The sequence below is a fragment of the Falco punctatus genome (genome assembly GCF_963210335.1).
Source record: "Falco punctatus genome assembly, chromosome: 5".
NCBI lineage: Eukaryota > Metazoa > Chordata > Aves > Falconiformes > Falconidae > Falco > Falco punctatus.
The window spans coordinates 22,651,797-22,679,781 of NC_137584.1; the positions used below are offsets into that span (position 1 = coordinate 22,651,797).

General features: G+C 44.0%; 1 protein-coding gene across 2 annotated transcripts; it reads right to left on the reverse strand.

Annotated features, from left to right (window-relative positions):
• Nucleotides 1-2,958: 2,958 nt before the first annotated feature.
• On the reverse strand, nt 2,959-26,519 carry KBTBD11 (kelch repeat and BTB domain containing 11). 2 transcript variants are annotated; one of them, XM_080387738.1, is made up of 3 exons: nt 26,220-26,519; nt 11,504-11,635; nt 2,959-11,039 (listed from the first exon to the last, which is right to left on the reverse strand). In XM_080387738.1, the coding sequence occupies exon 3, from the start codon at nt 10,962-10,964 to the stop codon at nt 9,204-9,206; it is 1,761 nt and encodes a 586-aa protein (XP_080243864.1). In that variant the 5' UTR covers nt 10,965-11,039; nt 11,504-11,635; nt 26,220-26,519; the 3' UTR covers nt 2,959-9,203. The 2 variants fall into 2 exon arrangements, with proteins under 2 accessions (XP_080243864.1, XP_080243865.1); XM_080387739.1 differs by lacking the exon at nt 26,220-26,519 and adding an exon at nt 26,059-26,211.
• Between the last annotated feature and the right edge of the window lie 1,466 nt (nt 26,520-27,985).

Here is a 27,985-nt window from a genome sequence, read left to right on the forward strand (position 1 = left end):
ATGGCAAAAATTGTCTTACTTGCATTCCCTAATGTTATTAATCTCAGATTTTGTTTCTCTGATTCTAATCAAGATTCAGAATTTTCTTTAATTAGAAAAATATGGGAGAGACATATAATCCATCACTGCAGATGACAGATTCATTTGCTGATGTAGAATGGGTAAAAAATGCAATTTGCTACTCACAAACTCTGCAATGATTTTTCACATGTGCAAAGAACTGCAAAGCAGCAGAGGAGGAAAAAAAGCCACCAAAAACCCCCTTCACCTGTAATGCACTAACAAGCTGTCAATAAATTAGGCCGTGACCACTGATACAATGGTTTCTAAATGATGTGGGAATTAATTCTGCAGCAGTTCGTGTTCTTGCTTCATTCCTCAGAGGCCTCCTACCTGGTCAATACTTCAATCCTGCAGTTACTTTTCCTGTAGCTACAGTCCACAGTGACTAAAAGCAGGGGTAAGCTTAACAAAAGGTGCAGAACTCTCTTACCTTAAGTCTGCATCAAAACTAATTGCTCACAACTTCATTTCCTTAGGAAGCAAACAGCTTGTGGTTGATCATATCATTCTGCCAAGAAGAAGGATTAAGTCTTCCCCACTTCATCTAGAAACTCAGGGATTTATTAAGGGAAAAAATTAGCAGGGTAGGGAAGGAAAGTCTGCCTTCTGAGGAAAGGAAAAGGAGTTTCATTGGTTTCCAGCAGGTAATTTTTACATATTCACAGACCCCCTGTATGAACTCTTGGAACATTCAAGAAGAGAGAGAAATATATGCAACCTGCAAAGAACAAAACAAAACAAAAAGGATGGGTGGGAGGGAGAAGATGACATGATAAAAAAGTGAAAGGAGAAAAATAGAAAGAATAAAGACACAGGAAATAAATAAAAAGGGGGAGGAGAGAAAGACATCACCTTCAAAACTCTCCGTGCATAAGCTGCTCACTGGGCACTTCATCAAGAACCGGTGTGCCAGAGACAGCACAGCAACGAAGGGCTCGGCACGAGGCCGCCAGGCACATATATACATATATTGCTTCCTCTCTCATTCCCAAGGACTTCTTACCAAGACAGCTGTCATTCAGAGGATACTCCCTCAGCTCCTTTCTGTTGCTGCTTGCTGCTGGAGCGACCTGCCAAGCAGGTGCCACTGCTGTGTCAGGCCATGATTCCTTCCTTCCACAGCTGAGCTTCCTCACTAATGGTTGCTCCCGGTAATATTTATGAGATGCAGATGCTCTTCACACTCCTTTCAGAAGGAAGCCTGCAGGTACTGCCACAGCTGAGTAATAAGTACCTATTGCTCTCCTGACCTACTTTTAGCCACATAGTTTTACTTAGACTATGAATTCTTTCTCTTCTGTTTACAGATGCCTAGACAACACACCCCTGGAACAGGAACGGGGTTTGTTTCTAGGCACAGTTCCAGTATTAATAGTTACTCATTTGAGCTACCTTTGAACCCACTCAGAAGGGGTACATCTGTCCGTAGGCTGTAAACTCATGTTTGGTGACACGGTTATTTTGTGCACTTGATAATTACTCGGTATGACATGGGAGTTCCCAGGTATACCTGACTTCCCTGCTTGTGCAGTCTAAGAATTGAAGCAGATTTAGCTTTCCAGCAAGACTTCTGTGCCTTCAGGGGAGTACAAGTCAATACCATCTGCCTCCAGATGTTTTCATACACAATCTTTTGTAATTTTTGAAGTCCAATACATGGACACAAGTGATGATAAAAACATGCACTGTACCCGGAAAGAGATGATAACAGGGGGTCCTCAGTATCCAAATCAAGAAGACTTTGGAACCTGAATCCTTTGTGCTACAACTGGTGGTTTCAGGGTTTCAGAACTGGAAAATTAATCCTGTGACATGGCACAAATTATTGGACCCAGCTACATCATTTACCAGACTGTGGATACATCTGAAGCTTGAGCCTGGGGCCCCAGCACGGAGAGATGTAGGTGCAAAATGTTCAATGAGCCAAGCAGGAGTATATATACCTGAGACAAAGTTTCATTTGCACTAAGCTCCCCAATACCTACTTTACAGAATAGAGAAAAATGGCAGAGTTAAAAAGTTTATGTTCTAGTAAAATAAAAAAAAAAAAAACAAAAAAAAAAAAACACCACACATTGAAGTTAGTGATTGCCTGAGTCTTATTCTATCAGAGCTTTTCTTTCTCTTTCCCAAGGAAGGTCCCTAGTAAATTACAACCGACTGAAAACTCTGGGGCTGAATGGAATAATTTTTCTGGCAATCCAAGAGGTTTAGTTGAGTTATTCCAGGTTTACCCTGGTTTAACAAGTAGCAGAATTTGGCTGTTCTGAAGAAAATGTAAGAAAGCTGGAAGAGGTAGACCTTGCCTATTGGGCAACTAAAGAAATAATGGAAATGACACCAAGTCCAACCCCACCTAGTCTCCCTATTAACCTTGGAGTTTTCAAACAGCTTATATGACTTCATTTCAAGGAAACTCTCCGATGAGAAAATAAGTAGGAGACAAAGCATGAAATTCAAGTTGTGTTTCATTCTGCTTTTACTTGCATTGCTGTAAATCTACTCCAGCCAAAAACCTGACATGTGATGTAAGATAGGAGAGTATCCTGGGAAAATCTACATGTAACTTTTATAAATAAATAATGTACTTCAACGTGCTGACAAGGGGGAAAAAAAAGGGAAATAAAACTAACTGTCTGAATTGAAGCTCATGCTAATCTCCTGTTAGGGAAGTGCTTTCACTGCAGAATATTTCATGTTCCTAATACCCAGGGCACTGTGAAATGAAAATATTCCCTTTTGCTTAGCCTTAGAAACATTTCCTAAACATTTTACCTTTGTGATAATCCATATAATTTTATCTTTGCTTTATAAAAACAAATATCATATTGTTTACTGATTGGATGGATGACAACCAAAAAACACCAATTACCCAGAAATCCCTAAGGGGCAGCATAAGCTTTTTGTATGTATTTTATTACAACATAAGTTGGAGTACATAAAAAGCTTTACCTATATATACTTCAAAAATGGAACTGTTAATACATCAGTTACACATGAATTGTGAACACTGTCTAAAGCATTTGCATTAGTTAATCTGTTGTAAGTGGCAGCATCAACATTGCTATTTCAGAATTTCACAAATTTGCCCAAAGTTTATCCAGTAAGACTTAAAAGCAAAGCACGAGACTCCTGCAAGAAAGTAGCTTATTAAACGCTGTGGTTGTTTAAGATGTATTGCAGGTGCAAAATGGTAAGACTGACAATGTAACTGGTAAAAATTTGGGCTGTTTAAGAAATATTTGAAAAAAATTGGTGCTGTAGTCACCACTGCCTCAATTACCAACGCTGGTTTCTCTTCCCTGCTATTTGTTTTGGTTCACCTGGATATATAGTAGGTATTTTTGACTCCCAGTTCTTTTGTTTCCTATTCCTCTGCCTCACACTCCCATTTCTTCCCATTCTGTAATTTCAAAATAGCCTGCTGTCATAGTTTAACACCAGCCAGCAACTAAGCGCTGCCCAGCCACCTGCTCACTCCCCCGTGGTGGGATAGGGGAGAGAATCAGAAGGGTAAAAGTGAGGAAACTCACGGTTGAGAGAAAGGCAGTTTAATAGGTAAAGAAAAAGCCGCACACACAAGCAAAGCAAAACAAGGGATTCATTCACCACTTCCCGTCGGCAGGCAGGTGTTCAGCCATCCCCAGGGAAGCGGGGCTGCATCACATGTAACGGTTACTTGGGAAGACAAACACCACCACTCTGAATGTTCCCCCCCGCCCTTCCTCCTTCCCCCAGATCTATATGCTGAGCATGACGCCATATGGTCTGGGATATCCCTGGGGTCAGTTGGGGTCGGCTGTCCCGGCTGTGCCCCCTCCCAGCTCCTTGTGCACCCCCAGCCTGCTGGCTGGTGGGGTGGGGTGAGAGGCAGAAAAGGCCTTGGCTCTGTGCAAGCGCTGCCCAGCAGTAACGAACACATCCCTGCATTATCAACACTTTTGGTCACAAATCCAAAACCTACCCCATACTAGCTACTATGATGAAAATTAACTCTATCCCAGCCAAAACCAGCACACCTGCTGATTCCTAATACTGATGGGTTCATTCCAGCAGCTCTCAGCATTCAGTAGGCCAAAACAAATGAAAGGTGTGTGATTATCTATCGAGTGCACAATTTTACTGAGCTTTTGTGTCAATCTCTGCTTCTAGTAGCAGTAATTACTAAATGTGTGGAACTATTACTACAAAAGCATTAAATTATCTCAGAGTAGGAGTTGAGGCAGTAAATATTCTTAAAAACATACATTGCTACAATAGTACTCAGGCTCATACTGGTAATAGCTACACAGAGATGTTCTGTTAAATCCAGCATGAATCTGATGCACAGAATAATCCCAGACAAAAAAAAAAGAATTTCTCCTTCCTGTGCTTTCTTAAGTTTCCCAGGAGCAATGCCACTGAAAAAAAAAAAAGGCCCAAAGATACAATTCTGTCTAAGTCTTCTGGGTTCATTCAGGTAGAAAGTACTACATGTCAGTCTAGACACAAAGCAAATCACCCCAGCACCACTGTTAAGCTTTGTGATAATGAAGGGTAACACATCTATGGAGCTGTCAATGGAATGGACACCGTAATGCAGGAAAAAGCAATAGGCCACTCATGAATAGCAAAGAACAGGATACAACACTCTGAGAGCCAATCAAACAGCACAGGAGAATTACAGCTTTCATGTGAATAATTTATTCTTTTACCACTTCAAATTTTACCAGGTACTTATTTACAAAGAATTTTTTTTGTGGACAGAATTTACATCTGCTACTGCACAATTTTATTCATTAACAGACTATGATTAGCATCCTTCCCATGTTGCTTAACGGTGCCTGTTTTGATCAAGTAGGGTTATTCTTTTGCCAATTATTTCTTTGACTTAGTTTCCAAGTGTAAACACAATTTGTACACAAGTCTTTGCTGCAATTAAGATTTCTTTTATGGAACCAGTTAATAGATTGAAATAGTAAGGTTCCATCTATTATTAGCATTTACTAAGAAGGCTTGTTTCTTTACTGAAGCAGGGATTTAGTTTTAGATGCAATGAAGGCTTTAGGCATTTGCATATTAGGCACTGCAATGCCTCTCTACCAAGGCGTCACCCCTGAGAAGAATCTGAATTATGTGCTTGGCCTCCCAGTACAGTGCACGGAGTCCCTCATCTCACACTGGCAACCCGAAACACAAAGCCTGTATGGAAAAGCATTCCACAGAAGAAAACTTGCCCAATTGCACCAACATGCACTAAACGTGTCCTGAATTACCCATCCAGGAGCTGGAACCTGGAATCTACCCAGAACGCAGTGTGCAGGAGCCCGCGTGTGCTTTTGGAAGGATTTGCATGAGGTTCATTCCTGAAAAAGAGCTGCAGGACGTGGTCCCGATACTCTTCTTCTAAACAGTCATCTAGATTTCAGAACACACACACATGAAGCGGGAGGCCTGAGTTCAGTCCTTACTCAGCTTAAGGGAATTCAAGCCAACATCCTCTAGCAGATGACCTTGAAAACAGGATTACTCTTAGAGAGGAAGAAGAAGAAAAATTATCTCCTGCACATCCTATTAAAAGTGGGAGAAGGGGACTGTGAGATTCATGGAGAAGTAAGACAGCAGAGAGAACTATGTCTCTCCAGCTAGTCTCAGATCACTTAGTGAGGATGAGGGTTTGAATTCACCTACCTGGATAATTTCTGAGATTTTTAGACAAATAATGTATAATACAAAATACATAAATATTTAGACATCAGGGATTAGCTCCAAGAGGTCCTTCAATCCATTGCCAGTCAGGCAGCCAGAGATGCAGACTGAATCCTTGAAGGCTAAGAAAACGAACAGTATCTCCACATTCCCATGCAAATACAGCAGCCTTCAGGCTAATAGATAAAATAGCTGTTTTAAAAGCAAAACATATGCAAACACAATTTGAGAGTGGCCTGCCCCTTTAGTTTGTACCACAAAACCATATTTACACCAGTGGCTTCTGTGTATTGCATCATCTGGTTTCAAAGGAGTTGAGGCAGTAGCTACCTAGGTTTGTAACTGCTCAGAGGTGAATGGGTGGAGGGGAACTGCTCAGCACCTCCACATGTCAAAGGGACAGTTAAGTTAAACTGGAGAGTTCTGGGATGACAATTTTGGTGTTCAGAAGCGTACCTAAATTCTGGGTTTAATACCCACATTTAACAGGGTTTTTTTTGGATACATTGAAGATATAACTGGGGGAAAAAAACAGCTCTCAGCAAACCTGCCTCAGGCGTACCAGGGAGGAAACAGGCCACAGAGTAGGAAATCTGGCTAGAAACATGCCTCTCTTGTCAATCATCAGGCTGTGATTAGGCAAAGAGGTGTACAAAAGAAACAGGTTTGACAGACAGCTACTAATGAAGACCAGATTTTGCCCTCATTTACACTGTGTAAACAGTGAAAGCAGGTAAGCATTTGATTCAGCCTTCTCTTACAATAGGAGCTAGCAAAATACAAACCACTGCAGGTTCATAGAACAATTATGACTGTAAAGATTATTTCCAAATGTATTTCTTTGTGGTGTACAGCAACAAATTTTGAAAGAAAGGATATGTTTCATTCTTTCCTGAAAGTCTGTGGCCTTTTTTCATAGCTTAAACCATGGAGACTTCCCAAAACTCATTTAGAAGCATTTTCATGCATTAGCAGGAATGAAAATTCTTAATTCATGCTTAATTAATAGGAATGCAAAAGCTGGCTTGATTCCTCACTATGCCATGGTATAAAAACTATACTACTTAATACTTTGAACTATGAGAAAGTATTTTATTGTAAGATAAAACAGACATTTCCTTGTGTGTTCCTGGTGACTCTACTAGTTCAAAATCTGGCTTAGTGCTTATGTCTTTAGTTTAAGTATACACCTAAGTGTTTCACTACACAGCTTGAAATACTTTCTACGGTTAGTAAAAATAATGCTGAAGGTAACACATAATTTTTCTTTCCTGCTTAAGCTACAATGCTGTACTTTAACGTAGAGTCAACATTTCCAAGGATTCTTGTCTGAGAATTAAGTCCATCATTCAGTGAAAAAAATAAATTTCTTTGTGAATCATTAACAAATATGCCATCTGTGGTATTAAATTCCACCACACCAACCTGTACTGACGCTAAGATAAGCATCACACTCTGCAGGCCTACAGCTGCTACCTGGCTGATGCTTTAATTAGCTCACTAGGGAATTGGTTCACTTGGCTAAGAACTTTCAGGGCTGGACCACTGTTTTCTACAGGATGGCTAACCAGATCAGCTGCATTAAAACCCTGTGCAAGACAGATGGAGAAAAGGAGAACCCCCCCCCCCCCAAAAAAAAAACAACAAACCCAACATGAAAGTGAAGGAAAAAAATATCTATAAACTCACTATTCTATTTTGTGTAGATGGTGTCTCTTAGGACAGAGCCTGCTGCCTTCCTTTGGAACTAGCAATAATGTATAAGAATGCTAATGTCCTGTTTAACAGAAACATCTTAATAAAACATAAAAAGATCTGCTTTCTTTGATGTAAGATATTTCTAAAATATGAATCTATACTAGAGCTTTGAGTATAAACTATTCCCTTCCACAGTCCACACAGTTCCAGGCTGAATTACCAATAGCAAAAACACTGGCTATCTTTTTCAGAAAGGGTTTCTCCGTGATTTACCATAAAGCTAAAACATTTGCCTTGCCTATTGATTTTTTATATATATATAAAATGTATAAAATAAATGCATGTGCCCTTTTCAACACAGTCTGTCTGTGTAGATGGATTACACTTTTCCAGTTCAGAGTAACATGACAAAAAGTATGCTCCAGCTTTCCACGGGCAGGAAGAAGCTTTGTATGGTTGTCTCTCATTAGGATGCTGCTACACAAACAGACCTTTTGGGCAGTTCAGAATCCCAATGACAACATATGTCACCAGCATGTACTGCAATTAGCAAGGACTTATTGATTACAGCAATCATTAGATTGAAATAAATAAAGCAGTCTCTCAACCAAAGGATAGGGAAATAACATCATGCTAGTGCACAGTATAATCAACGTGTAGCACATTCCTATTTTCTGTGGCCTCCTCTGATGGTCTTGCACTAAGTTGGAAAAGTCTCTTGTCAGAGGTTACTGAACATACAGTGAAACATTTAAGCTGTTTGCAGTCAGTTTCAGAGAATTTACATTTGGTTTATGTTGATCTTCCTTGACTTGCAGTTAAAGAGCAGCTGAAGTACAAAATACTTTCCCAACTCTAGTGGCATACATGGTCATGTCAATCGGTTGCAGTCTGAACAGCTTCAGTTCATTTTTGTTATAATTTAGAATATCTGTTAAAAAAGGTAATAAAATGATGTCTTTTTATACAGAAATCATTGCCTTTTTCAAATAAAGAACATATCAACATTTCATATCTGCTATAATATGCCACATTTTAAAAAGGTTATGTGCCTTTTTTTCTTTTTTTTTTTTTTTTGTATTCCAAATACAAACATGTGGCACACATTTGTGTTACTCAAAACTTTAAGTCTGCTATCTGTTAAATCATTTGTGGTTGAAATTCCTGGGACCACACAGTGCCACATCTTCCTTAAACTATCTATTGCACGAGAAATGAAAGGCTGTGATGGAGAAGTTCTTCCTATATTTTTCTAACACAGGAAATAGTTAGTTTAACATAAAAACAAATGCACCCAAGCTACATTGCCAGCAGTGTTTATCCCTCAGTATCATCCCAGAGAGAAAGAAAACAAATGGCAGAAAAGGCTCCAGCCCAGATTGCAGCTACATGTAAACACGCGACCAACACCAACTGTCCCATTATGACACTGTTGTCAGGAATTTGTTTAGAAATCCAGGTGTAAAAAAGTTTTCCCCAGATTGGGAATTGGCACAAACATTATCCAGAGATTATCCTTTATAGCAGCTTTTCCTTTCATGTGCTTGGCTTTTCACACAGAGCACAGCAAACACAGGAAGAGTTACAACCAAGCAACTCCAGCTCAACATCTTGGGAGCAGAGAGGAGGAAAGAGGGAGTCCCTTCTCTCTGCAGACCTGTCAAAGAGGGTTCCCTCTGCAGATGGAAGTTTGTGGGTCCCCCACAGCTGCAACCCAGCTTGCCACTTGGGAAGCCAGAGCCAGGCTGGCCACTTCACAGGGGGAGGGAGCCCTCCTGGTCCCCTGCTTTGTCCAGCCTCTCAGGCAAGGTGAGCACGAAGGGTAGGAGGACACCCTTGGCATCCAAGGGAGCTTTAAGAAGCTCCCCATCAAAGGTGCCCTTGAGCCCACCATCCGCTTCCACCTCACCGTCCTGGGCTAGGCTGAAGCGGAGGGTGCCGGTCCGGTTGACACAGTAGATGGTGTTGCCCAAGGGGGCACAGCGGAAGGGCTGGATGGGGCCACCACTGGGCCGCAGGCTGGCACACTGGCTCCAGCGCTTGGCCACAGTGTTGTACCGGAAAACTTCGACACCGCCTGCAGTCCCACCACCTGGGCCCTGCTCCCCACCACGGCCACTGCTCACATCAAAGCGGTAGATGAAGCTCTTGAAGGCCACCATGTCAGCAGAGCGCCGTCGGCTGCTGTTGTAAGGGCACTCCTGCCACTCGTCACGCTTGGGGTCATATTTGAGCAGGCGGTAGAAGAGAGAGCCTCCTGACACATAGATCTCTCCATTGCAGGTGGTGGCCTCATGAGCCACAGCAAAAGCACCCTTGGGCAGGGGTGCCACAGGGCTCCAGCGGTCAGCCCGTGGGTCATACCTCTCCACGGTGAATAGGCACTCGCCCCCCACAGCATAGAGGTAACCATCCAGGGCCAGCAGCTTGAGCTGTGAGCGGGGCTGAGCCAGGGGCCGCACCTGGCTCCAGGTGTCGGTGAGGGGGTTGTAGCAAAAGACCTTGTCAGAAAGACGGGCCCGGGGCTCACCGCCTGCTGGCCCTGCCACTATGCCCCCTGCTAGGAAGAGGTAGTTGTGGAGGACGCACATGGCACAGCCCTTGGCATTGGCCTCCTCAGGCAGGCGTGTGAGCACTCTCCACTCACCGCTGGCCTCCTGGTAGCAGTGGATAAGGGAGCCACTCTCCTCCAGTGACACCACAGAGGAGGGGCTCTGCGGCCGGCTGCTCTCGCGGCTCTGTGGCCGGCTGCCACCACCCAGCCGCTCGAAGGCATCACTAACCTCGGCCACCAGCAAGCAAGGTCGGCCGGCCTCCACGCGTCGCTGCAGAATGAGGTCCCGCTCAGTGCCACTGAGGCGGCCATAGACGCTGGGCTCCCGCAGCACCTCCAGGTAGTGGTCACTCATGAAGCGGTAGGCGGCCTCCCGCAGCTCTGCCAGCCGCTGCTTCTTGGCCAGGCAGAGGAGCTGGTAGCAGTTGTTGAGGCGGAGCTGGGCGCGCATGGCCTCGGCAGCACAGTGCAGCGCACAAGGCATCTGGAGGACGCGGGCGCCGCTCACCACCTCGGCCAGGTTGTCATGCCGCACCTCGCCCATGCGGGCTGTGTACACGTAGTCGATAAGGAGCCGCAGTGCCCCGTAGCTCACCCCTTTCACCCGCAGGACGTCCCGTGAGGCGCGGGCACGAAAGTAGTCGCTCTTGGCCGCCAGCACCGACTTGTGCGCCCGGATGCGACGCCCCGACACCTCGATCACTAGGTCGGGCTCCTCCGCCGGCCGGTCCCGTGTCCCCACCGCCTCCTCTTCCTCCTCCTCTGGCTGGCAGGTGGCGTTGTTGATCTCCCACTGGCTCTCCACCACCCGGCCGCCAGCAGCGGGCGGCTGCGGCTCGGCTGCGGAGGCGCTGAAGCAGAGGGAGGAGCTGAAGCCGCAGGGGGCGGCCGGGGTGGGCGGCGGTGGGGCGCCGTGCCCAACCCCGCTCTCCTCCTCCTCGGCCGCGCCGCTGCCCTCCATGGAGCCGCGCTAGCTGCGCCGACGCCGCGCTGCGCCCGTGCGGAGGGCTGCCGGCCGCGGCGGAGCGGCCATCACCTGCGGGGGAGAGCGGAGAGCGCTCAGCTTCGCGCGGCCGGGCCCCGCTCCCCCCTGCCGGCGCCCCGCTCCCCCCTGCCGGCTCCCCCACCCCGCTTCTCCGCCTTGATACTCAGAGCCGCCGTTCCCGCAGGCGGGGCTGCCGCTGGTTTCCGGGGCTCAAACCGCGCTTCTCCTTTCTCTGGGGGATCCACCCTGCGGCTCTGCTGCCTCCCGCTACCCGGGGCTAACTGCACTAGCTTACCCCCCGAAAACCTGACCTCTTCCTGGTGGGGGGATCGCCCCGATGAGCGCCTCAGCAGCCTGAAAAGCAATTCTGGTTTTCCTGTTGCTGTGCAAAAATTCTAGGCGTTTTGCACACACTGCATCCTTCTCATGACAACTGGCCCCTACGCTATGCTGGGCGGTGAGGAACAATGTCCTTTAAAGGCAGATACTTCGGAGTACTATCATGATTTATTCACCTTGTGCAACTACTTCAGTGGAAGGTAGTGGTTGCAATCTCTTCTGGAAGGAGATGCCCTGCTAGCCAAGTTTTCCTTTACATGACCTTCATGAAGGTTTCTTCCTATCACTGCTCCTCATAGGCATTCCCCCTGTTTAAAAGAAAAAGTAACAATTCAGTTAGTTTAAAAATCGGTATCTCCTGAGTTCACTCAGAAGTTTGGGATGATTAGTTATGTTTCCTTTAATGGGGTATCTATAGTATCCCAAAGTCACCAGAAGTATGCAAATAGATTCTACATGTGTGTGTTTACAAAACACATCAAAGGATTTTTTTTTGTTGCTAAGAGAAAAGCAATCCAACATGTATGTAACAGCACATGTAGCTGTAATGCATTAGCAAGATGTAAATCAGGCTTCATAGGGCCTGGTTCATGACTGAAAGATTCATGGCTTCTGTTAATAAAAAGTAGAAGCGAGCAAAAATCACAATAGATAATTAGAACATGAAGTTTCTTCTGGGAAAATGGCAGGCTACAGGGCATGTCTGTAAGTAGGTTAGTCCCTGTCAGCACAATCACCACACAGTTGTATCTTCATTTCACAAATGTAGTTTTTAGAATTTAGCAAAGTGCTGTTTGTTTGTCTCATGTTTGTTTATGGATTTCCCAGGCTTGGTTTAAGTTTTGATGAACGATGCATGAAAATTGCCCAAACATACTTAATTCCATTTAATAAGTATCTGCGGCTGTGATTCTATTTTTAAGAAGGTTATTAATTTCCATTAAAATCCCCATTGGCAGTTTTTTCACAGTCCTCAAGGAACACTCATTTCTATGTAAAATATACCTTGTGACTTCTTTTCAGTAGAGATGATTAATTTACCCTATTAAATTAATATTAGGAAAATCTAACTTTTTTTTTTTTTTTAGTGAAAGCATAATTGGTAGGTGACATTGTCTGGAAACTCCTGACAGACATGAAAACCAGAAGCCTATACTTGTGCAAGCAAACTTCACTTAAATGATAGTATCAGTCTTCTCTTAGAAGTTTTTACCTTGTGCACTTGCCCGTGAAGGACTTTCTACTACATTTGATCACATTCAGTTACACAATAAATCAATACAGAGGTTTGATTTCTGGATATTTGAGCCTTTGAGACTGTAACAAGGTTTCAACAGCATTTGAAAACTTACGAGAATGAGTAGATTTCACAAACTGTCTTTCTCATCTGGGTGTTCAGAAATCTGGCACTTAGAAACTTTCTATGACATTTTATGAACTTTGGATAGCTTAAGTGGCAAATTTCCTGGGGTCCAGACCCAAACTCGGTAGGTTATGCTTTACTGACTTTTCCGCAGCTTTAACAAGACAAGGAGAATGCAGCGATCTGTGTGTACACTCAGTGTGTCTCTGGAAAACACACTGATTCATGATTAATTTCAACTGGGCAGCAACCCTGTCGATGTAATTTTGTTTTTCAGTAAGTCTTCACAGTACTGAATTCACTATGTAACCATTTTTTATTCCAATTTATTATGCTGTAGACATTGAGATTAATATACTTTCTGCTCCAGGCCCTCCAGAGCCCTGATCATCAGCTTTGTTTAAGAGCAGCTACTGTGGCCGACACTGGCAAAATTACAAAGGTCAAATGGAGATGGTTAGAGAAACACCTACAATGTCAACCTGTGATGCACTGTTATATTATGAAAATTGCTACCAGTACCTCATTTGTAATATAAGTAATTGAAACATTTTTTGTCTCTTTCCTGGGTGGAGTGCCCCGAGATTCAACCCTTATCTCACTGGAGTTCTGGATAGCTTGACCTCCTCAATCATGAGTATCCCAAAGGGTGCTAATAGACTTTCCTCAAATTCTCCCAACTTTATGATCTGTCCTGGATCCAAACATACCTCACTTCTCACTTCTACTTATGTTCCCCCTCTACAAGGAGGAATGAGTAGCTTCAAATAGTTTCAAGCTCTCGGTCTTCTGTTTGATTTTTCAAGTGAAACTATAAAGGACGAATGAAAGAGAACGCCACCAAAAATAAGTGTGGGTGACTAAATGTGAGAAGTCAAAAACAGTAACTAATACCAATAATATTGCCATATGGTGAAATGTATTTCCTGCATCATGTCTCAAAGGAAAATAACCAATTAGAATATTCAAAGTTGTTAAAAACAGCATCCAGAAAAACTGATCTTTTCAACTTTCTCAACTAATGCAAATTAAAAGGGTGAGATCCTCCTCAAGCACAGTAATCATACCTTTTCCCATATTCAGATACCTGCTTGGCTTAGAATTCTGACTTGACACTGAAAGAAGCTGCCACCCAGCACAGTCCTAACAAACATCTGGGTTAACATCCTCTTGAGGAACCACACGGAGGAAGGACTGATGGTACAGCTTGCTAATGGCAAGCAGCAGAATTCTGAAGAAAATTATCTTCTGGTATATTTAAAACTAATTACCAAGAATATGTTGAAATTAATGCTGAGCATGAGAACTTGAATCAAAGTATCACATGCAATTTAGACAACAAGGAACTCTTAACAGGGAAGCTGAAGACTTAGAAAAGCTGAACAAGAGTCTGGAGGACTTTGTCAAGGACAGAGCAATGACTGCTCCAGCAATCTCACCACTTCTGTCTAGCTGAAAACAAAGTATAGAAATTACACAAAAATTAAGCTGAAAAAACAATTGAGAGAAGTTGTGGAACCTTCCCATTATTGAGCAACATGACCTACCTGAATTAAAAGGTCATGGATTTAGTATAAAACAGGAAGAAGCTGAAAGGAGGTGATGAAAATATAATACCGAACTCTTCCATTCTTTTCTTATCAACAGTGATCAAAAAGTTGTTTTGCTGTTTGGTGACAGAGAACATTCAAAAATTACAGAAAGAGAAAAGACACTTGATAGCCATGCTGATTCAAAAGGATGTGAGCTCCTAACAATCTTGTTTGGCTTAAAACAACCTTGGTTTTAGCACTTTTTTCCAAAACTCATGAACAGGATAGGTACTGGAAAAGGAAGCAAGCTGTTTAGAGTACATGGCATCTGTAGACTGATGTCACCTTTTATACTGGGGACTTTTAAGGCAGAAGCTGAATTACTTGGACTGAAACTGTTTTCATTATCATGGGTTTGGTCTAGAAATGATGTAATGTTCAGGGACAGAGGAACTGCCAACAAACATGAACTGTATTTACAGACTTGGCAATTACACACTTACAATATCCTGGATGTGTAGCCCCAACCTCAGACGCTATAAGACATTGCTCAAGTAACAGCACAGATAAGGCGTAGCTTTTTCTGACAGAGGAATTGCAATGAAGGGCTGCAGGTAAAGTTTCCTGGCACTACATTCATTTGGCAGTTCTTCTGATAAAATCCAATTAAATGCTTGTTTTTCATTGTTCTCTATTTTTTTTTGTGCAGTGCCAAAAACCTTTGACCCAAACCCTGTCCTGTAGCAAGACCCACTTTCTCTGGGGAATATGCACATGTGGGAGGAATTGGGTTACTGCTCTCCAGTTCACAAATGGAAACTGCTCTGACTCAGTCCCAGGGTAAATAAAAGCAGTGCTTTCCCTATCATAAGCAACTCTAATTTACATAAGCAGGCTATCCTCCCCAAGAGACACTACACCAGTTCAGAACTGACAGAATGCTGTTCTGCTCCACCTTAGTCCAGGAAATGCTTTTGTAAAAATCAGCACTGCCAAATTTTACCTCAGTAGAGAATTCCCTCAGGATAGGGGCGTCATCTGATTGAGATGATTAAGGAATCCAAAGAGGCAGGATCATCAAAAGAGGGAAAACATGCCTTGTGTTTATTTTAAAAACTAAAAGATGACTGTTAAAAGTAGAACTGGCCAATGTGAAGACATTTGGCTCAGCCCAGAAGGCAAAATCTTCCGGAGGGCAGAGTCAAGTGCATATTTATAAAAATGGTCTCTTACTCTCCTGCTTATTGAGCAGATATGTGAAACCTAGGGGGGAAAAATGGTCTCTTCATAGCTGGGGAAAATATCTGGAGCACAGAGATGCCATTTCTCTGAAAAGGCCTGGAGCACTTGAATTCTTGCATCCTATTACAGATTTAAACTCTAGATCTTAACCACTTGATTAACCTCCTGCTTGTAAAAAGAAAAGAATTTTTTCATGTCTTACCTCAAGAAAAATTGGAGAAAGAATAGATTTTTGTCCCCTTTTCTAAATTTGCTTTCCCTTTTTTAACATTAGGAGTGCCCAAAATCTGGGCTACCACAGTCCCAGTGTCTTGCCCTGCCTACTGGATATATGTCTTTTTGTAGTACTGCATCCACACTCAAGTTGCCTACACAGCTTCCTTGTGATGTCCCAGGATGCTGCAATTTATCACAACATGTAATGGAGGTATGAATGTTTTTATCTCATAATTGCAAAAATTTCATACAAACATAAAGAAAAATAAACATTTCAGATATGCAGCTTATGATTAGACCACACAAGAAACATGTGGGCAGCAGTTTCTCATCAGAAACTCAGAGGAAGAAAAGGCTGTGTCTGGGCAGGGAGAAAGAGAGAGGAAGTAAGTCATAATAAAAATATTATCAAAAGCCTGATGAAATCAATATTATAGCTAGCAAATCTAAACTAAAATATACAAGTTCTAAACAGTCATCATGGCCAGAGAAAAGGTTTCTCAACAGTGATATCCATAGAGACAAATGTTCGCTAGAAAGGAAACTATATCTTTGAGTTCCTTCCAGTTCAGACTCTTCAGAAGTAGTTAGGGCAGAGCAGTCTCTCTCAGGAGTTCCCACACCGATAACACTCCCACAAAAGCAAAATCTAGCAAATGTTAAGTGCAATTCCTCTCCAATATCTCTTAGAAGAAAGAAAGTCTAACAAGAGAAGAACAGTCAGAAACAAGGTTTTGAGTGATTACAATACCTTCGGGGAAAATTTCAGGGCTGATGTGATGTCTCCATCACTAATGGAATACAGATCAGGAGACAATGGGACAGCACTGCATTGCTGAATGTAACAAAAATTTTTATGGAGAATTGTTACTAGTTCTAGACATGGCCTCCTAAATACAGTTCTAGATATAAGGTGAGATCATGTCTGTGATAAATTGAAGTTTGGTTACTTTCATCATAACTGGACACGGCTAACACTACCTTAGATGAACAGCTGTATGTAAGATACCACCACAGTGCTGCAGCTGAAAGGATGAATGCAGTCCTTGAATATGTATACTGGAAAAAAAGGAATAACAGTAGGGAAAAGGTTACCTGCCATCCATAGCATTAGTAGGTTTGCAATGGAACATGATGGATGGATGGATGCATGTTACATTTTGGAAGTAGTATTTAAAGATTTGGGAGGACAGAGAAAAGTACCAAATTATTTAAGAGCTATAGAAAAACACTTCAGTGAGAGACTTGCAACAGCATCTGCAACCGCACACGAGCCTACTCTGTCTTCACGCAGTGTATGCCAGTCTCGAGCCAAGTCCCAGGCAAGAACGTGATACCTTGCTTAGGCATCATCTCACAGCCACACTTCCATGGCTTTGGAGAGAAAGTGGCTTGTGCTAGTAGCTTGGAGAACAGGTAGAGCAAGCCTTAGTCAGCCTGAGAAATGCAGTGCTGACACTTCTTCAGGGCCTGGTATGTTTGTTGTGCGACTTGATGACTGTGCATAAGTGTAGGCACATGAAAATTCTTGGTGGAGAAAGCCCTAAACAAATCAAGGGGTGGAAGCATAAACAAACCAAAATATTTACACTATGCACTGGGGGTGGGGGGGTGGGGGAGTGGAGGGGTGGGGGAGTGGGCGGGAGCATAGTGTGGATACTGGAAGTTTACATTCATTGATGGGGAGAGTAAAGAATAGGCTCAAGGAAGGGAAACCTATTGAAGGTGACTAAATACATATTAAACACTAAAACTGCATCCAGCTTAGGAGGATCCAGAGCTGGAAAATGGTCAAAGTATTAATATTCATAGATAAAGTAGTATCCCATGGGGAAATAAATATTTTTACCCTGCTACACACTTCTTCGAATATGGATTATGGTTCATGTGGGAGGCAGGATGCTGGGCTAGGCAGACATTTGATCTGACATGGGAAGACCCTTATTCTGATGTGATAAAGGAAACCAGGAGGGTGTGACTTGCTGGAAGGCACTTGGGAGTCCAGGAGGAATGAAATTTGACAGAAGCAGACTAGCTGATTTAGTGATCCTTTCTGACCTTAAATTCTGGAAATTGCCATACACTAGGAGTACTCACATCAAGCAAAGCATCAGCCTGTGATAATTAAAAGCCTCATTTGAGTCTTAGTGTGGTTAACTGCTGTAATGTTGACTGCAGAAAAGCTTTTCAGCATTTAACTGTGTTGTTGACAAATAAATAATTGCAAACATGTTCAAAATCTCTGAGAACACTTTGGCAATGTTTGCATTCTCCTCCTTTAGGAGGAGGAGGAGGAGAATATCCACAGAGAAGACAAGTCAAGCAAGCCAGCAGATTTCCTCAGACAGGAGTCAGGCTTGGTTTTGCGTTCCAGAAGAGCACTTGATCCCCATGAATGTGCCACATTCTTGCAACACACCTGCTACATACTGCATTTATAATAAAGAAGATGGGCCAATGTATTTGGAAGAAATTAAATTCCTTGCTTTAAGATAAAACTGGATTTTGCTTTTAATATCATTATGAAAAGGACATGCGGATTAAAGAGCCCAAAGCACCAGATATCTGCCAAAGTATGTCACCATGGTGCTTGAGAAAGACCGAATTTGGTAAGTAACAATAGACTTCAAAGGAAAGCCAACAAAGTTCCACCCTTCTGAGATTTATGCCTAGGAAAAGAAAGGAAAACTTCTGAAGGAGGGAATAATGAAAACACTTCTTTCTCCAGAAAAACTAGATCAGGTACTTAAGAGAAAAAAACCCTACTTTTAAAGACTGAACAGGCTCACTGATTTCTTGACAAATTAAGTAAGCGATGCTTAGAAAGGCAGAGGTCCTTCAGATACATGGTGAATGGCACCATTCTCATTTTTGGATATCATATATTGTTTCTTCACCCAGATACTTTTTCAAACTGAAGTTTACAGTCAATCTAGCCATAGTTGAAAGTTACATTGCATCTAGTTAAGATTTACAAAATAGCTCCAGGTTTCTGCAGACATTATCTCTACACTGACTTGGACTGGATTCAAAGATGGAGAGACGTACTGCAGTGCTAAACATGGCAAAGGCTGACTTTGAGGGCAGTTTTATCTGGCAGATGGCAATGCAACAGAGATATAAGACCCAAGACTGCCAGATCAGATAGCAAAAAAACCCGCCAGTGTAACAGCCCTAATCTGAAAGAAAGAAAAGAATTAGCTTGTACAGACTTCTCTCTGCCATGGCAGAAGCACTGTTGGTAGGGTTTGCTGTTTGGCCTATAACTGTGAACTATTAGGTGACTCATGGGAGTCTGACTTCTTTTATTTATTATTTCATGGAAACTAGGCCAAGGTGGAGAGACATGAAGCCATATTCCTACACAGAAATTATCTATGGGTCACATGTACCTCCCAGTTCTCCTGCAAGGGCAAAGACACATACTCTGTGTCTGAGCTGTACAGTACTGGTCCTGGAACGGAATCTGGAACATATGGACTGGTTCTGTACCCATACATATTATGTGAGTACAGTTAGATGTCAATTGAACGGGATCCATAAAAAACAGTGTAAAAGAGCTACCAAGGCCTAGCCAGTAATAAAATACCAAAGACTGTGGTGATGAACTTGTGCAGTCAGGAGGTGGTAGTTCTTGCTTTGGGTGCCTTAGCCCAGCTTCATCTCTAAAATAAACCTACATTATTTTAAAAGACAGCAGTACTGACTGTTGCTGCTACTTCGCCTTTCTCCACAATGGTTAGAGCTCTGACCAAGCCCCATGGGAAACTTTCCACTGTTCCTTCCTTTGCCTGACAAGATTAAAACCCTCACATGTCAACTGAGTGCCCAAATCATCAAGACTATGCAAGGCAGGTTACTCTCCTTCAGACTAAAGCTGCATTATTTTTCAAAGAAACAAACAAACAAAAAATGTTACTCAGGGAGAGAAAGAAGAATCCTAGGTCCCATTCCCTGACACAAGGGAACTTTCTGTACTTCTTCCTATTGCCTTTGGTGGGGCAGGGCTCAGTTATACTGCCTGGAGATCCAAGCCATTCCAGCTTGTGCTAGGATTGAAAAACACTTGCTGATCTCAAATCAGAAACACATGCTAGAGTCATAGGTACTTCTGCGGCAAGACTTTACTATCAGAAATACCTGTAGGCTGTCAGCACAGATTTCACCAAACAATGGGAATGTTTTTAGCAGCAACTATGTAACTGAAAGCATAAGAAACTATGAGGCAACTCCATGTAGTCATTGGAACTGAACAGGTGAAGAGGAGAAAATCCAGTGTAATGCATGCAGTTTACATTACTAAAAGGTAACAGTTGCTGGCCATTCTGAGACAGAAGTAAAATAGGCTTCTATTAATATACTCCCATTTCCATGGCCTGACACTTTCTGCATTGGATGCGTACCACTTTTTGCTGTAATGTGAATTTCATATGCTGAGCCTGGGTGTTCAGGCAAAGGCCTTCTGGCTGCACTGATTTCTCTGACTATACTCAACTTTTACATTTAGACTTTAGTGGAAGCAATTCAGTATCTCTCACAATATATTTTTTTTCCATTTCACAGAGCAGAAAGGCAACAATTCAGATGACTGAAAGACTGAAAGGGACAGAAAAGACTGTCTGTTTATCTAATCTTATTCCTGCAAGAACAGGCCAAAGAATTTTACTTCTGTACCAAACCAATAATTTCTGGCTGAATTAGGTTCAAAGCATTGTTCTTTTCCAATCATCCATCTCAGATCTATATGGTTTCTCTGTTTTGGCCAATGATCTTGATGGAAAATCAGGTGTCAAATCAATCATCCTGGATACCTTGAAGAAATATACATGCTGCTTTTCACTTTGGACTTCACTTTTTTTGTCTTCTACACTTTTCTATCTGCTGACTTGGCAGCATTCTGTTTTTCCAAAATTATCCATGCTTTTTCTGAAGAGACATACAGACTGGCAGCACAATCATGAAGGGTGACGGTGATCACAGCTACCTCAGGACAGTCCCATCTGCTTTTGGATTTCCTGACACAGAGAAGAAGTAAAGATTGTAGTATGGCTGACTAACCTATGATTCAAACATGTGCCTTCCTTTTCAAGTGCTACAGGATAAAGGCTTGTTAATGCACACAGTTAAATCTACATCATGTGCAACAGTCACAGTGCTATTCTTGCACTCTGCAACCTGGGCAGAGCTAAATAGAGTCAGGACCTGGAGTAAGAATTAAGATCTTCAAATCAGGATGTGAGGCGGAGAGGTGTTTGGTTTTATGGTTGTGATTTGGGAGATGGGAGAGGAAGCACAGATTCAGGGATCTTGTGTGGTAATTGACCGTTTTGATTCTGATGTTTCAATCTTAAGTCTGAAGTTTTGCTTCTGACTAGAGAGAGGTTTTAAATATACATCAATAAAATCTCCTCAAAGCAGATATTGAGGCTTTTCAGCCACTGTACTGCTGAAAAGATACCTGATTTTGGAGGTGCAATAGAAGCATTTATTTCCCCGTACGACTGCAAAATCTCTTGGTAGGAACACTGTCCAGGCATTCATTGGACTAAAAATCTAATAGGTCCTTGCAACTCTGTTGCCCACCATAAAGGCCTTCTGGTCTTCTGTCACAGAGAATGAGTGGTATCGCACCAGTGAATTTTATCGTATGAATGCACATAACAGTCTTTGCCTTCCTTTTCCTATATCACAGCGTAAAACTTCTTAGGATACATGGCACTAACTCCAAAGCTCACAAAGCAATACACTCAAATGACATTTACTTTACTGTTTCTGCATCTGCTGTGAAAACCAAACTCCTTCAGGACTCTATTATCAGTTATTATTAAACAAGAAATATGTCTGTGGACTGCCCACTTCCATGGCTTTGGAGAGGATGAGGCTTGTGCTAGTAGCCTGCAGCTAGAAACATCCACCTAAGTTTCACAGAGCTTTTTGATAAAACCAGAGTCTGACATCACTTTAAATCCCCCATTGTAGTCAAGGAAAAATTCCCATTAACTCCACAATTATCTGGATTTCCTACACTGCTGTATTGGGCTTGTACAGCAAGGTTTTGGTAGTGGGGGAGCTACAGGGGTGGCTTCTATGAGAAGCTGCTAGAAGCTTCACCTATGTCCAATGGAACCAATGCCAGCCAGCTCCAAGATGACCTGCTGCTGGTCAAGGCCAAGCCCATCAGCAATGGTGGTAATGCATGTGATATATTTAAGAAGGGGAAAAAATATCTGTACAGCAAACTACATCTGAAGATAGGAGTGAGAATATGTGAGAACAACCCTGCAGACACCCAGGTCAGTGCAGAAGGAGGCGCAGGAGGTGCTCCAGGCACTGGAGCAGAGATCCTCCTGCAGCCTGTGGTGAAGACCATGATGAGGCAGGCTGTCCCCCTGCAGTCATGGAGGTCCATGGCGGAGCAGATATCCACCTGCAGCCCATGGACGACCCCATGCCAGAGCAGGTGGATGTGTCCAAAGGAGGCTGTGACCTGTGGGAAGCCTACACTGGAGCAGGCTCCTGGCAGGACCTGTGGACCCGTGGAGACAGAGGAGCCCAGGCTGGAGCAGGTTTGCTGGCAGGGCTTGTGACCACCCAGGGGACCCATGCTGGAGCAGCCTGTGCCTGAAGGACAGCACCCTGTGGAAGGGACCCACACCGGAGCAGTCTGTGCCTATGGGAAGGACTCACGTTGGAGAAGTGTGTGGAGAACTGCCTCCCATGGGAAGGACCCCATGGTGGAGCAGGGGAAGAGTGTGAGGAGTCCCCCCCCTGCAGGGGAAAGAGCAGCAGAAACAATATGGGATGAACAGACTGCAACCCCCATTCCCCTGCGCTGCACAGAGGGAGGAGGTAGAGAAATGGGGAACGAAGTTAAGCCCAGGAAGGAAGGGGTGCAGGGAAGGTGATTTTAAGTTTTGGGTTTATTTCTCATTATCCTACTCTGATTTGATTGGTAACAAATTAAATTAATTTTCCCAAGTCGAGTCTGTTTTGCCTGTGACTGTAATTGCTGAGTGATCTCCCTGCCCTTAACTTCACCCATGAGCCTTTTGTTGTATTTTTTTCTCCCCTGCCCAGCTGAGGAGGGAAGTGATAGAGCGGCTTTGGTGGGTACCTGGCATCCAGCCAGGGTCAACCCACCACAACTGTACATACATATGCATACAGTAGCCTTTTTTTCTAACTAAGGCAACACAGGGAGTTGCAGTAAAGGGGAGATGAAAGCAAGTTACATGGTATGAGGAGAGCTCTCCCATGAAGAGATTTGCCTTGACTGATGGAATCAGAACATTTGTTGTTTGCATGCCATTCCCTTAGCAAAGGGTTGGCTTTTGGTTCTTACTGCCTAATACTTTAAAAGATGAGTTGCAGAAATAATAGTTTTATCTCCAGAGCTCAGCGCCTGTTCTTCCAATCCACTTACAAAAGAGGGAGAGAAGAAAGCAGAACTGCCTAAGAAAAAAAATAAATAAAAAATTGCATATCTTTGACAGGTTGATAGTCTGAAATGATTCAGAAGTCCAGGAGCCTTCCAACAGTTAAGAGATCCACATGCAAAGCTTACTCTGTTCCTTAAATACTCCTGGAAGAATCAGTGTCCAGAAAAACAACAGCCAGCTTGTGCTAATCTGTGAATTTGTATGTGTAAAGTAACTTCAATACTATTAATTAATGAAAATCATGTTGTGACAGACAACATAACAGCATGGAAGCTGCTTGTCCAACTTACGTGGATTTGTGTGGAAAGGTTGTGGTTTCTGGCACATTTCCGAGTGAATTAAAAAAGGCTGTCAACCCATCTGTTTTAGCCAGAGGCACAGCAATGGCACCTCGTGAAACATCGCACCTGAAAAAAATTTATGTGACACATCTTTCTTCTCCCCCTGACACACAAGAGGGAAACGCAAAGTCTGTAAAACTGCTGGATTTTTTTTCAGCTTATTTTGCATTAAATAAACTGACTTAACTGATCATGAACTCCTGCCATCCTTACTGATGAGGTATAAGAAACTGGAAAGTACCAAATGTGCAGTTGCAGAACAAAGGACCTAGCCAGCTCTTTTTTGCATTAACACTCAATCACCCATATACAATACTGACCCAGTCCTGTAATTCTTTCAAAGCCAAAACTTCCAGTTAGTATCCGAGGAGCATTTTAGGATGACAGAAAAAAGGCTACAGAATTGTCAACACTGTCTAAGGAAAACACAGCATGTATGGTCCCAATCCTGGAAAGAGTTACATGGAGACTTAAATGCTCTGGTCACAAGACTAGTCCCACTCATAATGCCATCTACATACGTAAACCGAGTGTTTGCTTAATTAACTGCAGGAGGAAAGCAAAATCTCTATCCATTCCCTGTATTGTTACGTGGTCACAAGTCCTGGCACAAGGAAGCTAGCAGGAATGTAAGGCCCAGGCTAAGGAATAAGCAGGTTCAGGGTCCCCTCCCGCTCAGTGACAGCTCAGTCATAGATCAGGTTTAACTGGTTGTCAAATCTTGAACTGCTATAAAGTAATTCTTCAATGAAAGGAACTAATCATGCCTGTTCTCTGACAAAAAAAAACCTGAGACCAAAAAAGAAGCAGAAAGAGCAGATGATGACAATTCCATTGAAAAGTAAAACAGCAGACATAAAAATGTCATGTCCCAAGAAGGCTAATGAGATCAAACACAACGAAAATGAGCTCATTTTTTAAATGGGTATTTCCAAGGATGTGAAGGGGTATAAAATGACTTCTCAGCCTCTGTTCACAGGAAAGCAGCAGCCTCCTAACTGCAATGCTGCAGAACCTTAGTAGGAATAAACAGCAAAATCCCTGAAAAATCCATGCAGGATCTCACAAGAAAAAAACAAACAAACAAACAAAAAAAAAAAAAAAAAAGAAAAACAAATCTACTTTAAAGAAATGGCAGGATTTCCCTTTATGTTTTATTATACCCTTCTTTAGCACCCAGCTGCCCCTAATATCCTCTTGCAACAGGATTCTACAGAATGCTGAAACCCCCAGTAAGTAGGATCTGGATCCAGTCATCTAACCACATCACTGTCTCTACGGTAACCTAGGCCAGCCCTAAATACTATAATCCTGCTTTACTATAGTAAAGCCAGTTAATGGCTTTCATTGAATGCTCCTGCCAAGTAATGGTGCTCTAATATTTATTGACATTTCAGATCTGTCCACCTATCTGGACTATTTGTTACACTGAAAAGTGATGCAAGTAAAGCATTCATAGAAGAAAGGAAGCTATTACAGATTTCAGTCTTTCGATATTATCAAGGTGCAGTCCTGAAAACTCTAGTTCCTAAGTGTGTCACCATTGACTTCAGTGCCACTACTGACAAGAGTGAGTCCCTGCAGAGTGGGGGGGAGCTGGGACAGGCAAAGGACTAGTCCTCAGCTCTTTGGCAGGTTCTCATCAGACAGTCCCATTAACAGTGGATGACCAGAGGATCCCACTGGCATGAACTGGATGTCCTAATTAAAGAGTGAATAAATGCTGTGTGATGGGCCCTGGGAAGAGGAGAATGCAGAACAGACAGGATGGGCCAGAGTAAAACTGGGGAGTAAATATTGCTTTGTCAATACTAGTGACAATTTAATTAGTATTTTCCATAAACATTCCATTTAATTCCTTTTTGGGAGACAGATGGTTAAGTCTTAGAAAAACAGGAGCTATTTAGCTTCCCAGATCATATAAATGGACTGTTCTATTTTATTGCCATCCCATTTTTTATTGCCCTACTTTTTTTTCTACCTTTTTGTTCTAGTTTTCTATCGTTCAGTTTAATTGCTATGGAAAAGCTTTACAGAATATTATTTCTAGAGGGTTTATTCTTCCTCAATGGGTAAAAAAAGTTGGCTATAGGATTTAATACTGTCATTTTCTGTGCTGTGTGTAAGTCTGGGTTTGGGAGCTGGCTTTTTGTTGCTTTAAAGGACCAGATATAAAAACCTACCCACTTCAGACAAACAAAATTCAGTAGGACTTTTCTTCAGGCATCTTCCACCCTGCAAAATCGTACTCGCCTGTGTGCACCCAGGGCTTGCACCACTCGTGCTTTTAGTAGGATGGGGAAGCACGCCATATAGAATTTATAGCGGGAAGCAATCTGCTGCAGTTACACATCCCTAAACGTTAGGGTAAAGAGTCGTTTAGATTTTTAATAGGTCAGCAGGATTAAAACAAAATACGTAGGCATCAGGTTTGGCTCCTCTGCGACATATGGAGAAGGGATATGGGGATATGCCCGGCCTTCCTCCTGCCCAGGGCGGGAGGATTAAGGGGGACTGAGGGAAGAGAAAAGCGCGATTCAACCTGACGGTGCTCCAGACTCACACACACACACACAGCCACCGCGGCGCGGTTTTTACCTCAGCTATGGGCAGACACCGGCACCGACCCCCCCGGAGGCTCCGCGGCGGCGGCCCGGGCGGGCGATCGGGCATGTCCCGGGGCCCGACCCCCCTCTCCCGGCCCGCCACCGCGCTGCCTCTGCGCTCCCCTCCCGGCAGGGCGGGGGGCAGGGGCTTACCTTTCGGCGACAGCCGGCGAGCCCCTCATTGCTGTGGGGAAGCTCCCTCCGCCCCGCCTCGCTGCCGGTAGCGCAGCGGCCCCGCTGCTCGGCCACCGGAGCGGGAGCTGGCGGGGGAAGCCGGGAAGGAGAAGCAGGGGGGGGCGGGGGGGCGCGGCGGTGCGATGCCAGGCGACGCAAATGGCTGAAGCGCAGGGGCCGGGCTGGCGGAGAAGGCCGGGCAGCCGCTGTGTGGAGGGCGCGCGGGGCCGCGCTCAGCCCCTTTGTTCGCCTGACACACTAGCGCACAGCGGCAGCGGGAGGAGGGGGCACAGACCTGTTGCTCGCGGTGACGCCCGGCGAGGGGAGGCTGCTGAGGCGGGAAGCGGCAGCCGCGCTCCGGCCCGGGTGCCCGCGCTCCCGCGCTGGAGCGAGGCGGCCCAGACGGGGCGGGCGGCGGAACGGCCACACCTGCCCGCGCTGAGGAGAAACTCCCTCCTGGCGGCGCCGGGCGGGAAAACGGCGGGTCCTCACCTCGGGGCGGGGTGGGAGGGAGCCGGCCCTGAGGTAACCGGTGCGGCGGCACCGCTGCCCTGTGGGAGGCAGGGCCGGTAGGGGGGCGGCAGCAGCCCCTGGCCCCAGTGCGGCGGCCGGAGCCCTGACTGACCGCGGCCTCTCGGAGGGGTTCCAGCCGGAGCCTCTGGGTTATTGGGGTTTCTGCCGACAGAGGAACAACGAGGTGGTGGTCAGGTGGCTTCCCTTTGACTGCAGTTTGGGTCTGAGTCCCATTTTGTCCTGTTCTTCAAAGCTGAAGCTCTCATCAGAATTCCCAGAATTAGACCCTTTTTCCAGTTCCTTGAAAGAAATACTCTGGGTCTGCTGCTGATGCAGTTGGCAGTACTTACCTAGCTAAAGTTCCACCACAGGCTGCAATCTGACTTCTACCAAGACAGCAGACACTGTCACTGCACTATCCAAGCCTTTCTAAACCATTGCTGGTGCCTGAATACTACTGACTCAAAACTTCATCTGCAGCTTTTCTCTTTTCCCCTCTTTCCACTGACTCTAGGGTCCTGTCAGACTGGTTCTGCAGCTGCCCAGCAAGTGACTCCCGGCCCTGGGAGACGCTCCTGAGCAGACTTGCAAAAGCTGCTCCTGTCTCAAATTAACCTGACAATTAATTTCTTCTATGCTGGCAGTGTAACCACTGCAGCTGTATGTTCTTCCAGCTTTCATGGAGGCGATGGTTAAATGTGGTTGGGTGTCTTCTCATTCATTTTGTCCCATTGCTCCTACCTTTTGACTTTGGTTTTGCTAAAGCTCTCGTGTGTTGAGTCAGCGCTTAATATACTGAAGTGCTTGCATGCAGTGCTGGATAACTGTAACCACTTGAAACCCTTGGCTCCACTCATGTTGCACACTTAAGTAAGTGCAGTGTTAACTGGAAGCTGGTTTTCAAGCTGAGGTCATGGCTGATCTCTACTGAGAGACGCCAGCGTGCTTCTTGGTGCTGTAAGATAAGTAAGTAATAATCATACAGTGTCACAGGGTCTCAGAATATTTGATAACCACAACATGTGGCATTAGCATAATTGCAAATTCCCCACTGTCCCCTGATTTAGGTCCATTACATGATTGGACTGTTGATTTCTGTAGGTGGCTTTATTCCTAGTTTGCTGGAAGAAGTTTTCCATGTGATGCAGCAGACCCATTAAAGCCTGCCAGAAATAACTCTTCTCTCCTGACACCAGGAACTAATTAATCTTCCTGCTGTTTCGTGTTACTTT

Coding starts and splice junctions, on each gene's coding strand:
- KBTBD11 (XM_080387738.1), bottom strand. CDS start 10,964: ATGGAGGGCAGCGGCGCGGCCGAGGAGGAGGAGAGCGGGGTTGGGCAC.